The sequence below is a fragment of the Achroia grisella genome, unplaced genomic scaffold, assembly GCF_030625045.1.
Source record: "Achroia grisella isolate CSIRO2021 unplaced genomic scaffold, CSIRO_AGI_Agris_v1 utg283, whole genome shotgun sequence".
NCBI classification, from domain to species: domain Eukaryota; kingdom Metazoa; phylum Arthropoda; class Insecta; order Lepidoptera; family Pyralidae; genus Achroia; species Achroia grisella.
Window position 1 is genome coordinate 1,475,952 of NW_026712771.1, and position 17,295 is coordinate 1,493,246.

The 17,295-nt window shown below is 32.7% G+C and overlaps 1 protein-coding gene across 3 annotated transcripts in view; it reads left to right on the forward strand.

Annotated features, from left to right (window-relative positions):
• The window catches only part of LOC131843179 (uncharacterized), a 195,316-nt gene extending 178,586 nt beyond the window's left edge, over positions 1–16,730 (forward strand). For all 3 annotated transcript variants that reach the window (XM_059191792.1, XM_059191794.1, XM_059191795.1), the window contains exon 3: positions 16,679–16,730. In XM_059191792.1, the coding sequence (XP_059047775.1) occupies positions 16,679–16,702 (24 nt within the window). In that variant the 3' untranslated portion in view covers positions 16,703–16,730. The remainder of the gene's footprint in view (positions 1–16,678) is intronic.
• Positions 16,731–17,295: the final 565 nt, after the last annotated feature.

The window sequence follows — 17,295 nt, forward strand, 5'->3', positions numbered from 1 at the left end:
GATATTGTCTGTGTGGTCACGGCACTGAAGACGGCAATCTGCCACGGTAGCGCCGATATACCAGACCCTTCAGTCATAGTCCTCCTTCATGAAGGTGGACGGCATATTGGTGGGGACCTAGACCACAAACATCTTGTGTTTTGTGGCTCGACTCCAGCTGTGTCACCCTCAATGTCAGGTTACTCTTGGTTCGTATATAATCGATAATGTCCTGCTCCTTAGCGGCGTAATGTAGACGGGTCAGGTACATTGCTGTGGTCGGTGTAGCACTATACTAATTTATCAGCGTGGTGATGTAATAGGCCTGCAGTAATTTGATGCAGGACGGGGGATCGATCGATGGGAAAGGTACGCTGGTATGTAGCGCCCGGACGCGCTCAGACTGTTTGATTGCGCTGTCATGGTTGAGGTCATCGTCTTTACTTGGGAGGACGGTGTCGTGTATATATATATATATTTGAACAGCACCACGGTGATCACGTTATCACATGATGGGCGTGACACCCCTTATGTGCTGCCATTCTGCAGTATTATATTCTTGGGTTCATTACCTGTAGTTTCGCTTGTATATTGTGTTAGTGTTATATCCGCTTAATATACTTTATATGTTATTCATATCAGAGCTGTTATATGTTATTATTGCGCACTTATCACATCCCTATTATATCTAAACTGAAGGTGGATGTATACAAAATTAACTCTAATGTTATTTGCATTAATGGCTATTTCAACTATACTGACCTATAGGGTCAGTAAGTATTATAAAATGTCCGTCCTTCTGGACAATAAAGATAGCAACAATTACCAAAATCCAAGGGATTTGTCAATAATGACAAATCAGGGGCTTCATTATGAACTGTAGTTATAGTTTTTGACGGTGTCAACTATCTAGCGGTTCAGTAAACCGGTTTACTTCCAATGGTCGCCAGTTCGATGCCTCGCACGATGCAAACATTTGTATGGCCTGTGTGTTTTCTATATATATTATGTATGTATTCACAAAAAATATATTTATTTTATCTATGTGCCTAATTCGCCACGATTGTCTAAGTGTTATAACATCATCCTCCACTGGTGCCCCAGCATATGGCATTAGGATAAGCGATTGCACTATTCTATTATCATCCATAAGGGAAAAGTCGAATGGAATGGCAACGAGTGAGCATACTTTCTATATTGTGATGCCCATAGTAAGTTCATGTGCTCAGTCAATTAAACAATCCAATATATAACCTATTCCTACTATTAATGGTTTAATTTACTATGAGCATTAGTTAATCACTTCCTAAAGATTATTTTGTAATTCTAAATACGCTAGTTTCCCCCTATTTTAAATACTGATTTTCTGCGCAATTACATGATTGCAATTATTACTTGTACGTGAGATATCATGAAATTATTTGAATTTAATTTATAAGCCGTAGTAAGTAATTTGCGATACGAGTGTACCACATTTTAACACGAACAGTCTTCTAGAAGAAATGTCCTCTTCTTCTATCCCCTTTTCTTCTATTCCTAAATAATAAAGGTCGTTGTTTTCGTGTATCTGTTTCTTTCGTTATTTCTTCTAAGTTACGAAACGGATTTTGCTCTGCTTTTCACTGTTATTTATAGAATTGCTGTATGCTTCTTTGCCACCTACGTAATATATAAAAAATATATATGTTTATATCGATGGAAGGTAGCAGGAAAAAACAATTTTACACTAGAGCCAATACACTATTTTCGAAATTCATTACTCATATATTTATAGAATTAGCAGGTTGAAAATTTGTATGTAAATACATATTAATCTAAAGCCTAGTTGATACCTTTGTCTAAAAGTTTGTAATATTTGTGTATAATTCCCCCTGGAAACAATCATTATAAATTCCTAGTCAATTTGTCACGATAGGCTAACTGACTTGACCTCATATTCATCCCATAATCTACCACTGGTGCCTCGCCAGCGTCAACCGTTAGCTGGCAAGTACACCATACCATTATCATAACTTTAACTAACATAACATTAAGTAAATATACAAAATAATTGCGCTGCACAATTAATTCATTGTTTTCCTTACTATACTTTATTACATAAAATAATATACACCGTATTCTGAACACAAAGTAATCTGTTTTGTATTCCTAAATACTGGAGTGCGGTCGAAAATCACGTACCGCTGATTATTACCTAATGCCAGGTTTAATTGTAACACAAATGTAAATTATATACTAAATTACATTATCTATATCCGATTTATACAGTATATACTAATTTATTATCGTATATGACTCGTATGTATGGAAGAGTGTTGCCAAGTAGTTTGCCAGCTTTTACATCTGACAGCTTATCTGATGAGATGATAAGTGGCAACATAAACTGCACTACGGACATGTTATGACTTGATTAATTCTGTAAGAGTGCCTGTTATATGCCTCCGTATTAATTGTTAAAAAGAGGCCAACTGCCAACGCCATACATCTCGTATGGCATTGGCAGGCCCCCTTCCGCTTTTTCTCTTACCCTTCTCACAGCTTCAAACTTGAATAAGTCTATGATTCGCAAAAATACCAAACCAAAGATGGACGAAAATATCTCGTATGGCATTGGCAGGCCCCCTTCCGTTTTTTCTCTTACTCTGCTCAAAGCTTCAAACTTGAATACGTCTGAGATGCGCCAAAATACCAAACCAAAGATGGACAAAAATATCACTGTTTGTATACAATTGAATATGGCAATTCCAGAAGTGAATCAATGACTAAAAAGAATACTAAACCTAATCAGGAAGTACCTCAAAATAATGATGGAAACAATAATGGACGCAACATCCTTTGAACAAACACATCTACACAATAGGTGTTACAGATAGTCCTTTTTCTCGGGGCTGCTTAGAAGTCGAAAAAAACGGCCGCTCACGTGATCCTGGAATGCACAGTAGTGGCCACAAAATATACACAAATTCTCGAAGCGATGAGATCGGTCTGTGAAGCCTGTCAAAACACCAGGAAACTTCTGCGCGTTTGGGACAAGTTTGGTTACTCTAGTAGTCTCGGCTCGGCACAAGGGCCCAAACATGTGGAAATAGAGTCCAACAAATTATACCTTTGTACTCTGAAATGTCACTGACAGCCAACACGCATAGTACAGAGCAATCTGCTTGGTGACTGAAATGAGTAAGACAAAGGTGCCTATACAAACGACTTAGTACAAAGTAATACAATACGCCGTCTCCAGTAATTCCTTGCGGATCGCTAATTAGTCCGTCAGTAACAAGCAGTGTTTCAACACGTCCGTATCGAAAATCCTAATAATTGTGGACTTATTAAGCCATTATTACTTATACAAACAATCAGTGCGTAAATTGTACGCGTATGATTATGCAGATTCGAGTCGTCGGCGAATTTTGCTCACTCCGTTAATTAGTCACTGTGCAATGAATTATCGCCGCCATTTTGCTTAGTTTTTGTATAAAGAATTAGAGATGACCCATATTAAAAATAACGATATACGATGATTATATATAATATAATGGCAAATAAGCATACTGCCTATCTGATGGTAAACGGTTACCGTAGCCTAAGGATGCCTGAAACCATAGTTTTAATGACTGAAGTTTCTTAAGGACTGTATATATTATATTAATAATTTTAATTCGAAGAGAAACTACGGTTGCTGATGGTAAAACATATGTATATCAAAATTGACAATAAAAATAGAACATGGGAAAATATATATATCATCATCATGTCAGCTCGGAAGACGTCCACTGCGGAACAAATAAACAAAGCAAAAAGAACAAACGAACAAAATATATATATATGATTATCTTATAAAAAAGGTGTACTATGCACACTTAGTAATAAAATGTATTTTTTCAGCAAATAAATTCATACAAATAGCACGTAAGAATTTTAAGCAAATTATCAAAAATTAATTTAACAATTACAATGCGATTTAAGTTACCAATAGGAGTTTCTATAATATTAATGGAACAAAATTTAGTATTGTAACTGAGTAAGTCGATTTGTTTAAGGTTTATTAAATGTGGGGTTTAATTATCTATTTATAGAGTTTCCGTTTAATTAAAATCTATTTTCAACAATTATCCTGTCTCGTCAAAATCCTGTTGATAACATTTAATCGTATACCGGAATTGTTGAAGTGTTTCGCCGGCGCCATAGAAATTCTCGGGTCCGTGGAACGATTACGGTTGGTAGAGATATCGGTCTTGCCGCCCGCATCTACAACTATTTGCATTATCGATTTGACTATTCATGACAGCATTGCTCGTTTTTGTAGACTGAAAAATATATGCGTTATTTTCTTTTAAGAGTTTCTTCATTTCTCTGACTGGAGCGATAAATATAACATGTTGAACCGAGACTACTAGAAAGGCGCAGAAGCCTTGTGTCTCTCCTGGATAAAAAGGGATAGTGAATTTGTACACCCCGTTCCAGACGTAGTCATGTGATACCTATTAGATAAAAGTTGCTACAGCTTCACTAGAGTCACAGCTCATAAAGCAAGCTGTTTTGATGGTGCTGTAATATTAATAAGGGAAACAAAAATCTATCCTTTTTTATCCAAGAGAGACACCAATTGGCTTACGCTTCCGGGAGAGGCTGGCTACTTTAGTAGTCTTAGGTCAAATGGCATAACGGTCCAATTTAGAGGCTGAATGCGGAAAACAGTCTAATATATTGTACAATACAATACAATCCTTTTTATCGAAAATATACTCACATTTTTTTAATGAGAATTCTTGATGCATACAAATTAATTAAAAACATATTGACGACCTCGGTGGTCTAGTAGTCATGTATGTTTGTATGCATTTACAATATATATGTATATATATTTAAGTCTTCATCCGGCGCCCCCGGGCGCCCCTCCGATTGATCCCCCGTCCAATTCAAACGGAGATCGAAATTATATACTAAAGTCGTATCCGTCAGGCAGGAGTTGGCCTTCAGCCGCTCCATAAGTCCTTCCGCGGGTTTGGAGTCCCATCTGCACTCGCCCCATAACGTCCGGTGAAGCTGTAAAGGCCAGCTACGGCCAACAGCATTAGAGTAGTCCGAAAAAAAAAAAAACAGTTGTCTAGTACCCATGACACGAATTGTGCTTATTTTGGGACTAGATGGCGTTGTTAACTTTGTCTATATTGTGGATTGTAAATTGTATAAAGTAAATATAAATATTGGTGAGGAATTTTCTATGTATACATTTGAAAAATCTGTACAAATATATACTCTTGTTTATGGTTTTTGACAATAGAACATCAATAATGTTTAAATATTTAATTTCAATAAATTATGCTTGAATTTCTATCACTGAACGATTAGTAGACTTATATTTCAGTACAGGAGACTCGCGCAATATCAGTAAATAGCTTTTATAATATAAAGGCCAGAAGTTTAATAACGTCACGTTTAGTTTTCATATAAATTGAAGTATATTTGCCTTGTACCTATACTCCTGTACGACACAGTTCGTTGTCTATGGCACTGAGGCAATAAACCTTAGAATAAATATTGTTTTTCTTAGAATTAACCAATACGTTTTGTGTTAGAAATGTCCTTATAATTCCAAATGCAAACGACTCGTTTTTAAAAACAAGTACTAACTAACTACTAAAAGTAATAACTATACGCGACGGTCGCGGCTTCAATTCATTGCATGATTCAAATATTTGTATTATTTGTATTTTAGTATGCTATCAATTGTCTAGTACCTATAACACAAGCTCTGCTTAGCGTGTAACTAGAGGGCGCTGTGTAAATTGTCTTTACTGTTGTCTGGTTTCGTTTTGTCTCGGACTACTCTAATGTTGTGGACAGGAGCTGGCCTTTACAGCTTCACCGGACGATAAATTGTCCTGGGTTATTATTGCAAAAAAATGCCTTATTACATTTATTTCAATAAACACTTTCTGTTTAGAAAGGGTTATTCTTTTTTGAAAGGGAACAAATGCCACAGGGTCAGTCGGCATTGGCTGGCATCGCACTTGACCGTCAGTCGTCCTGTCATTCCAATAAGACGATGTCATTCAATTAATTATCAGCATTCATGATCAGATAATGAGATCAAGGAATGCCGTGATGGGGATATAGCTGCTAATCATTACACTATTGTGACGAGGTCATTAATTATGTCACGAACTGTGACAATAACGTTAATCTGCTTACTGTGACAATGACACTCGTGACAATTATGTGTCTATTGTTTACTTCAATTGAAAGCTGTAGTCAATTATGTTTGTTCGTTAGAACTACACAGTAAGATCCGATTTGATAATTTGTTCTGTTGTTTTTTTTTACTTGGAATAGCAAACAAGCCAACGGTTCATGGATGTGACATGAACATCTCAATGAACATCAAATAATAATATTTAGATTACTAGTTATGTAGAAAGTAAGTATGTACTATTTTAAATTTAACTCGGGCACTATTTATGTGATGTGATGATGAAATGACTGGATCTTTCCACGTTTTATCATTACATAGTATAAAATAAAGTCGCTGTCGATGTCTGTCCCTATGTATGCTTAAATATTTAAAACTACGCAACGGATATGGAAGCGGTTTCTTTAATAGATAGAGTGATTCAAGAGAAAGGTTTATATATATATAATACATGTACACCCGTGCGAAGCCGGGACGACTAGCTAGTTTTTAATAAAACGTGAAATATAGGGAACTCAATAAATTAAAACCTGGTAAGATCCCGTGACTTTTAATAATTATATGTATGTAGTAAGACGTAGGAATGAAGAGTATTTAAAGAAAGTATTACATAGGAAAGTGGATGGTTATAAGGGCAGAGGAAGGCCGAAAAAGAGATGGAGGGACTGTATGAAGGATGATATGCCAAGAAAGGTAGTAAATAACGAAATGACTGCGAAGAGGGATGTATGGAAGAGAAAAAACATTTTATGCCGACCACAAATAAATGGGATAAGGAAGAAGCAGATGATGAAGTAAGTATTGTTTTATTGGGTTTGGGACATTATCATGTACATAGATATATTGTGCTCACCCTTTTCCAGAGTTCTTTAAAGAATATACATATAAGTATAATGCAACGTAAAATTGATCATTTTACTGGTAAACCAGCATTTTAATATATTCACAAATATAAAAAAAACATAGTGTATAAGTAATTAGTAAAAATCACGGGATCTTACCACGTTTTATATTTATTTGCTGAGTTCCCGATATTTCGGCAGTGTTTCAACCACCATGATCACGGGTACACTGAAGGGCAGCGGGTAGATGGAAAATGAAATCTTTTTATGGGCAGACATATGCGTCTACCTTCACACGTCTTCGTTTGTTGCTACTACTGGAACTCGCTCGATATTCATCTCGGCAAACTATACTCACAGTATCTTCACGTACATTTAATACACTTTTCGATGGCGTTTTTGTTTTTGTTTAATTTAAAAAAAAATTACGTGGTAAGATCCTGTGATTTTTACTAATTACTTATAAATAATGACCGCATCAAATTTAAAACTGTATAGTGTATAAATTATTGAATTAATATAATCTAGTTCTCCCCACACTACGAGCGTTTTTGTTTCCAACATTTTCGCATCTCCTCTCGTGGGCGTAAGGTAAATTAAATCTACACCCTTGTTATTAGACCACCTCCTGTTATTTGCATCCCTTTGAGCCCGCAATGTAAAATGGGTCCTATCAAACCAGCGGGGGTGGTGTATGAATGTAGTTACGCACTCACCCTGTTTCCTTATGTTGCTTTCTTGAGATTGGATACCAATAAGATTTAATATATGTATATATAAATTACATGAACATAGTTTTTTTTGTTAATTTTGAAAACTAATAGCGAAATACAGTAATCTAAACATATATAACTCAAAGGTGACTAACGTAGTGATCTATCAACGCACAGCCCAAACCACTGGACGGATCGGTCTGAAATTTGGCATGCAGGTAGATGTTATGACGTAGGCATCCGCTAAGAAAGGATTTAAATTAATTCTATCCCCAAAGAGATAAAATAGGGGATGAAAGTTTGTATGAAACATTGTCAATTTTAAACCGATCGGGCTGAGACTTTACATGCATAAAGCTACTATGACCTAGGCATCCTTAAGAAAGAATTTTGATAAATCCCACCCCTAAGGGGATAAATTAACGCGAGCGAAGTCGCGGGCAAACGCTAGTATACATATAATAAGTTCGAAATAGACAGACTTTAAGAAAAGAAATTATCAAAAGTTTGAGCAATAACTTCATTTTTATCAATAACGACGCCATTTTCTGCTTTAAACTTCACTAAATTACTTCTCGTTCAAAGGTTATTTTTCAGTATTCGTTCTAACTCCACTCAGATATCTTGCGTCTTACCTTACCCAAGCGTGATAGCAATACTTTTAATCGAAATTTTGCCATAAATATTTACAAGGACAGAGAGAGGCTATCTTATATTTCGAAAAACATGAAGATTAACATGTAGTTGTCACTTTTGTGGTAATTTTTTTTTGTATTTGTTACGGCCACCCTGACTACGTTTTATAATAAAAAAATATTTATGCTTGGGAAAAGAAATTTATTTAATTTTTTTTTAATGTGTCATTAAAAATACATACAACCCTAAATTTTCACCCTCCTACCACCAACCCCTATTTATTTATAACGTTATTAATTTATATGACTAAACAACGTTTGCCGAGACAGCTAGTTATTATATAAATTGACGACTTCATATAAAGTCTAAGTTAGTTATTGGTATCATTATTAACTATTTTATTATTGATTTATATATTGATTACCTGAAAAATATTATATTATAAACTTTTTTTCTGTGAATGATATTGTTAGGGCCACCCTGACCGACCTACGCTATATAATAGGAACGATTACCTGAAAAAAAATATCTTGACCAGTTATAATCTAGTAATTATCTACATTGGGTTTCAAATGACAGCTTGACTGCGTGGAAGTCGGTAACATAATATGTCTGAACTATGGTAGTAATGTAGGAATTTCCATATTTTGGAAGTGATCTTAAGTCTTAGGTAAATTGATGCTGTAATTTTCTAAATTAACCCAATTTTAATTATTTTAGTAGAAATGAATGAAAATAGAGAAATGCTTGTATAGACGTTTATTATTGCAGAGTGCAGTAACAGAAGTGTTATAAAACAAAATTTATATAAAGAACATTTATATATTTTGAATATGGATAAAAGAATATGTAAAAACTGCCAGTGATTTAATTTTAATAATTTCTTCAAATATTGGCTAAAGTACTACTTAATTCGTTGGGCAATGATTTCACGCATCTATTGTTAAAAGGCGGAAAAGGATTGTTAGTAACGTGGAGTTCTATTACTAACAGTCCCTTTATAATTCTATTTCCTAGCTCAACGAATCGCCTAATATACTTTAGCATATCGAAAGGATGCAGGGATCCTCGAAATTAGGATAAATCAGGTCGTTAAGTAAGTCATTTATGTAAGTATAAATGATATATCTTTAGTTCTGATACAGCTCTATGTATGACTGTAGCAAACTAATAGTTCTTATTATTGAATCAATCTAGATCATATAGTACAATATTGAAAGATTGATTCTAATGGATATTGGTGTTACTTATATGTGTACATCATTATAACTTATTATATTTGTAGTAATAAGTTATTATTTTCGTTGGTGTCAATCTAGTATTATGTGCGATAATCTAATAATTATATAGTTTTAGGAAACAATGGGACTGGCATGTACCTTCAGTCTGTACAAAAGTCCCCTAAATTTTAAACGAAATTAAAATATTAAGAAGTAAATGTTATCATTAACAACTTCATATGCATCACTGTCATCATAAAACGCTACTAATGCGTTAACTTTTCGATGGACTAAGATGTCATGCCTCCGTAATATGTTATTTTACTCAAACAAATCTTACAAAGCAAGCTTATTGTCGTCTAACCACCCACTCAGACTATTTTATACAAAGTCTACTTACCACCATTACCACTTACCATAATGTGGAAAGTCATAACGGGCAACACTGCGTATGGCTGTCAAAATAAACAGCTGTTACATTATTTATATTTTAATTTAGTTTTACTAATAAATAATCGTATATTTTTATAAAATATAATAAAATAAGTGATAATTATTAAGTACCAGTGTTTGTTGAAGATTATATCAAGATTTAATTCTTGAAATTCATGCCCGTTCGTCAACTTGTCAAACGGGGTCAACGGCAGCGAAATTCGAAAATCTTTGGATAAACCGGGGAAGTATTGTGTTTATTACCTTTGCTAAAGTAATCTATTTAATGATATAAATTACCTCGTAATAATAATACTTTGATGTTAATCTAAATAATTAAGGTTGTCAACAAATTCATCACATATCCTAACGTTTGTTCCTTGGAATTTACTTTATTTATAGGAAAACAAGTATTTAGTTTTTACAATTCTTTTTCACTCCTTTTGACTGTAAAGTAATATTAGAAATATTAGAGATTCATATTGGAAATGTTTAAATCATAGTCTCAAACAACAAAATACGTTACTAACTACCTACATAATAGTATTTTTACTACATTTATTTTGTTTTTACTGTACTCCCTAATAATTCCTATAGTATATTCTCAATTAATTAATATATAAGTATAATAATTCATAACTATAAATACATTATTAAATTGTCAAGTAGTCTTTAAATTTTAACTCCCTAATCTGCCATACTAAATTCTATATTTGAGATACTCATCCTTTCTTTGCTATGTTTCCAGTAAAAATGGTGACACGCAGTAAGGATTTGGATATGAAATTGAAGAGGGCTTTACAGGAGTTAAAAGAAAAGAAGGAACTATGTGACAAACTAATTCAGGAACGAGATGAGGGAGAGATAGAAATTTCAAATATAGTACACAAAAATTCTATATTGAAGCAAAACTTGGCTGAACTAGACTGTAGATTACAAAATTTACAAAAAGAACGGGATCATCTACAGTCTGTTGTCGACTCATTTGACCAGTGCCGGAATGCTCATGACAGTGCACTCAACCGCATCCATGAGTTAGAATGTGAACTGTCATTAGCTTATAACAATATAAACACATTGACCACAAAAATGGGAGACCAAGAGGCAGAAAAGACGATGACACTGTATGCCGAGTTAATAGAACAAAGTGTATGTGATGAGACTGCCACTATCCACTCCATCTCTAATACACAGAAGCCTTTTATACAACACAAGCAACTATATTACCCTATAGTTAATCACAGAAATAGTAAGAAGTATAGAAAACTAAACAAACAAATTAAAAAATTAAGAAAATCTTTTAAAATTAATCGAATAACCTTCTCAAAAATATTAAAAGAAAAAGAATTAAATTTTGAAAAACAATTAGAATATTATGAAAATGAGTTCTGGACCCATAAACTACAATTTGATACGAATACTACAAGATTATTGTTGCATATAAAAGAACTGGAAGCATCATTGGATGCCATTAGTGACAAGTACTCACAAGCTCAATTTCAAATTTCAAAGCATAATGTTGTGATGAAGGAATTGCTTGAATTTAACTCTAAAAGTGAATGTGAAACATCAGACCACCTAGCACAGCAACATTCAGACTTCAACACTGTGTCGGGCAATTACTCCTCACCCACATCGACATCCATCATCAATACAGAACAAACTAATGTGCTACCCAGTATTGTTAGTAGTAACCACACATGTATGAGTAACACAGTAATATATTCAGATAGCATGGGAATAAATCTAGGATCACTTATGCATACCTGTTTGAGTGAACATATCCAAAATAATTGTATGCCAAATGCCCCATTTAATTATATAGTCAATAGAATGGTAAATAACCAAAACAGTTATACTAAATACACAACTCTTGTGTTATTCATTGGGAATAGTTTAAGTATCACTAAAAATGACTTGATATTCTTATTTAATTCTGTCTCGAATATGAGAATTAAAAAATTTATTATATGTACATTGCCTTATTCAAAGTCATTATCCAAGAATAGAAATAATAATATTTTTAGACTTAACACTCTTATATACAACATGAGCTGTTATAATAGCAATATTCATTGTTTTGATATAAATAAATTTGTAAAAATTTTACATTGACTAAAAATACTTTGTATTTGTCACATTTTGATAAAAGACATATAGCTACTTTGTTAGCTCATAATATACACAATCCTGTTATAAGTAGTATAACGGGTACTTATCCTGACTGCACAGTTTTTAGTAGTTTTACTAATGTTTCTGTGCAAGAATCTTTAAACTTAAGTTACAGACAAAGAGAAAGCCATCACAACTAAATTTATTACATCAAAATATTCAAGGCTTTCTTGGCAAAGAATTAGAGATAGAATTATTTATAAGTAAATTTAATATTGACATTGTATGCCTCACAGAGCATTGGTTAAAACAGTCCAACATGTTATTTCAGTTACCAAATTATGAAATATTGAGTACTTTTACACGGCAAATTTCAATTAGAGGGGGTTCAATTATTTTATTAAAAAATAACATTAAAGGGAAAGAACGTAAAGATATTGTAGCACTTTCAAATGAATGCATTATAGAATTATCATGTGCAGAATTAGAGAAACACATAATTATATGTGTGTATAGGCCTCCTAACTCAGACTATGAAAAGTTTGAGTCCACCATGGAAGATGTACTGAAGTTAGCATTCAAAAGTAACAAATTTATTTTGGTATGTGGGGATTTCAATATTGATCTTCTTGTTGATAATCCTGTGAGTAATAAAATTAGAAACCTTTTTAAAAGTTTTGATCTTGATCATATTTTCTTTGAACCTACTAGGATTACATCCACTACGGCAACATGTATTGATAATATATATTGTAATTTTAGTATTTTAAATAAATCGATTATAAATAGATTGCCGTCAGACCATTGTGGACAAATAGCAACATTCGCATGTAATGAAAAAAAATGAGATTATGTATAAGTTCTGCAGACCAACAACAGCATTTAAATTACAGAATTTTAAAAACAGATTAAATGGAAGTTTACCGTTTTTGATATTTGATAATATTGATCCAAATATATCATATAATCGTTTTTTCAATATAATAAAAAATCATTTTGATAAAAATTTTACAGTAAAGAAACTTAAAGTCAGTAATTCTAAGTACGCTGAATGGTCTACATTAGGTATCAATATAAGTAGGGAAAATATGTATCAATTATATGATATTAGATCCTATTTGCGTGATCCTATATTCGATGAATATGTCAAAAATTATTCAAAGTTATTCAAAAAAGTATGTAAGGTCGCCAAGGCACTTCATTTAAAGAATAAAATTAAGTTTTCTAAAAATAAAATAAAAACTACCTGGAATATAATAAATACAGAAACAGGTAACATTAAGTCGTGCCAGTCAGAATATGAGTTAAAAGCAGAAAATGGCGTTATTATTGATAATAAAGAACTAGTTGCTCAAACTTTTGATAATTTCTTTTCAACAATACCTCTCAAAGCTACGGAAAATTTAAACTCATCACCTAGTTTAGCTGAAACATTATTAAAAAATACCATAAATCCTTGCGTTCATGACTTTACTTTTCATCATATCAGTTGCTCCTGTGTAATAAAAACGTTCAACGCTCTCAATCTAAAAGGAACTGAGGATATCTGGGGTATGTCAGTTAGAGTAATGAAAACTGTAATAAGTGAAGTTGCTTCACATTTGACTGAAATATTTAATATGAGCATTGATCAAGGTATTTTTCCAGATCTAATGAAAGTGAGTAAAATAATACCGCTATTTAAATCCGGTGACAAAGACAATATATCAAATTTTAGACCTATCTCAATTTTACCAGTATTTAGTAAGATTTTTGAAAAGATACTACTTACACAAATGTTAGCTCATTTTAATACACATGATTTATTTCATAAACAGCAATTCGGATTTATGAGTGGACGGTCTACTACTGATGCAGGCATTAACTTAATACAAAGTATTTTCGGTGCCTGGGAAGATTCACAGGATGCCATTGGTGTCTTCTGTGATCTCTCTAAAGCGTTTGATTGCGTTGACCATAGGATATTATTACGCAAACTAGAACATTATGGAATTAGAGAAAAGTCCTCAGAACTCATTGGATCATATTTGCGCGATAGAATTCAAGTGGTAGACATTAAAGGAAGTAAGTCCAAGGGGTCATTTATAAAAATGGGTGTACCCCAGGGTTCTATACTTGGCCCATTTCTTTTTCTTGTTTACATAAACGACTTACCATACCAGTTTCAAAACATACTTGACATAGTATTGTTTGCTGATGACACATCACTTATTTTCAAAGTGAAAAGAAATACAAAGGATTTTAATAATATAAATATTGCTCTTGAGGATGTTCTAAACTGGTTTACATCAAATAATCTAGCGCTTAATTCAATGAAAACAAAATGTGTTAAATTCTCTTTACCAAATGTAAAACAAGTAACGACAACTGTTAGTCTGAATCATCATGTTTTGGACTTTGTTGATGAGACTTCGTTTCTTGGTATTGTAATAGATAATAAATTCCAGTGGGGTCCACATATATTCACATTAGCCAAAAGACTAAGCTCGGCTGCTTTTGCTATCAGAAAAATTAGACAGTTGACTGATACTGCAACAGCGAAACTAGTGTATTTTAGTTACTTCCATAGTATAATGTCGTATGGTATTATATTGTGGGGAAGAGCGGCTGATGTAGAATCAATTTTTATATTACAAAAAAGAGCAATTCGTTCAATATATAATCTACCGTGTCGCGAATCTCTTAGAGAACGCTTTAAAGAAACAGGTATCCTTACTGTTCCCTGTCAATATATATATGAAAATATTATGTACGTACGCAAAAACTTAAATTTATTTCCAAAAAATAGTCACTTACACGCTTATAATACAAGGAATAAAAATAAATTAAATATGCCTAGTTATCGTCTCAAAAAAGTAAGTACATCTTTCATGGGACATTGTATACGTTTTTATAATAAATTGCCAGATAGTGTTTTAAATTTAAGTGAAGGCAAATTTAAGATACATGTAAAAAAAACACTTTGCTCTAAAGCTTATTATAAAATAAACGACTACTTAAATGACTACAATGTGTGGACTTAATTACAATTTTAACTTTTGTTATGAGGCATATAATTTTTCCCATTGACATGGATAATGTAATAACATTAAAGAAACTTATTATAAATGATTTTTTATAATTTGTAATGACATATTGTAAATTAAATAATGTAAATTTAATATTGTAATGGGTGAAAACTGTGATCGGTACAGCCTATGCTGTAAATAATATAATTGACGTAGTGGAGTAACCTGAAACAGTCATGCTCGCTATAAAGTTCAAACTTGTGGCGGCGTGGTGGGCCGGGTCGATGTGCTCCCTCAAATATGGTTGAGTACAATGATGGCTGGCTCATACGTCATACTCGTGAACGGGTGCTATTTGTGGGGACTGGTCTGTTCAGGTTGTGAACACTGATTAAATTTTTTATTCTTTGCGATAGCATATGCTGGTGGTCACTCTATTCTCCCAAATTTGAATTTTAAAAACTATATTTATTATAAACATGTTCCACTATTATTTGAAAAAAATACGAGCTGAGTTTCTTGTCAGTTCTTCTCATCTCGATATCATTCCGAACTGACGGTAGATTTGACATATCATAAGAGTCTGTAATAGACCTACATGAATAAAGATATTTTGAATTTGAATTTGAATTTGAATCGGCTTGTTTATCATAACATTCAATCGATTACATAAAAAAAACGCTACTAGTCATATGAATTTTGATGTCAAAGTTTTTTTTTGTTTACGGTTCAATATCAAAGCAACGGCCAAAAAGCGATACAGCTAACATAATTCTTGTTAACATTTATTAATTTAACACATAACTAAAATCGGTCGATTTCCCTAAAGGGTCATTATTCAATATTTACCCTCGATTTCTAACTTTCAATAACTTATCGATTCGTTGAAATATGAAACATTTTTTCGCTCGTGCCAGCCAATTGGTTGGAAAATGTATATTTCACTGGGGAGGTATCCAATATCGCGTCGGCAGATATTTATATTACACGAAGTAATGTAATATATGTACATACATCTGTCTGTACTTTTAAAATATATGTTTATAAACATTTATGTATAAGATTAACATGCAATATCAGTCTTTCCTAATGTAATACAATAAAATTTCATACACTTGATACTTAAAACTGCATAAATAGTTCACCGCTCGTGTTTTATTCCTGCCCAAACAAATCTAGTAGAGCCTGCTAGTGCAGCTTTAGATACACATTCTAGTATAAAAGTTACTGTAATTCTAGACAGGCCAAGATCTTTTAAAAGGTTATAGAGACATTTCGCTGGTATACCTCTTGCTATCATGAATCAATTTTTTTTTAATCAATTTTCAGTAATTTCTTTGTTTTATTTTTTTGTTTACACAATGTAGCATCTTGAATGGGTCTATATAAATATACTTTTAATTTTGTAAATTTAAACTATACAAAATTAAAAGTATATTTCGAATTATAATGATTTACCAAATATTCTTGTTTTGTTTGCATTACACAATTATACTTTTAATTTTGTCAATTTTGTGCATGTTTAACTTTTTTATTTTGTTTGCAGGTAAGCAACAGTACTTGGCTATGAAGGTGTCATAACAACTGATAACGTGAGTATTCGATTTCATAATTTGCAGTTGTGTGCAGTTTGGTTATCACCACGTCCTCGAGTTTTGTCACGCAATGTAGAAGGGATCTGTTGGGAATTACAGCCCGTATTGTATTTACATAATCGTAGCGCTTGAGAAGGCGTCTGACATATTGTTATTGATTTATATTCTAGTGTTACATCATGTGTTTTTGACAAAATATTAAACAGAAGGGATTCATTTATGGTTTTAAATGGAATAGCAAACTATATGGTGAGCCGTTTAAAGACGACCGACAAGTAAAAAAACTTGGCTATTCAAACGTGCTTATATTAAGTTTATTTTCTTTCCAAATTAATTGAAACTTAACTAGGCTACATTACTTGCATTACTTGTTACTAGTGTTAGTAATTGGTTATTAACATTTTCATATATTTATTATGGTAAATATGAATGTTTTGAATTAGTTTCTGAATTAGCATATCTATGATATTAATTAACTTGTACTAATGTTGGTTGACATAGCTGCTACGTACGTATTATGAATATAATTTTCTCAAATGAATTTAGACTAATATATAATTATACTATA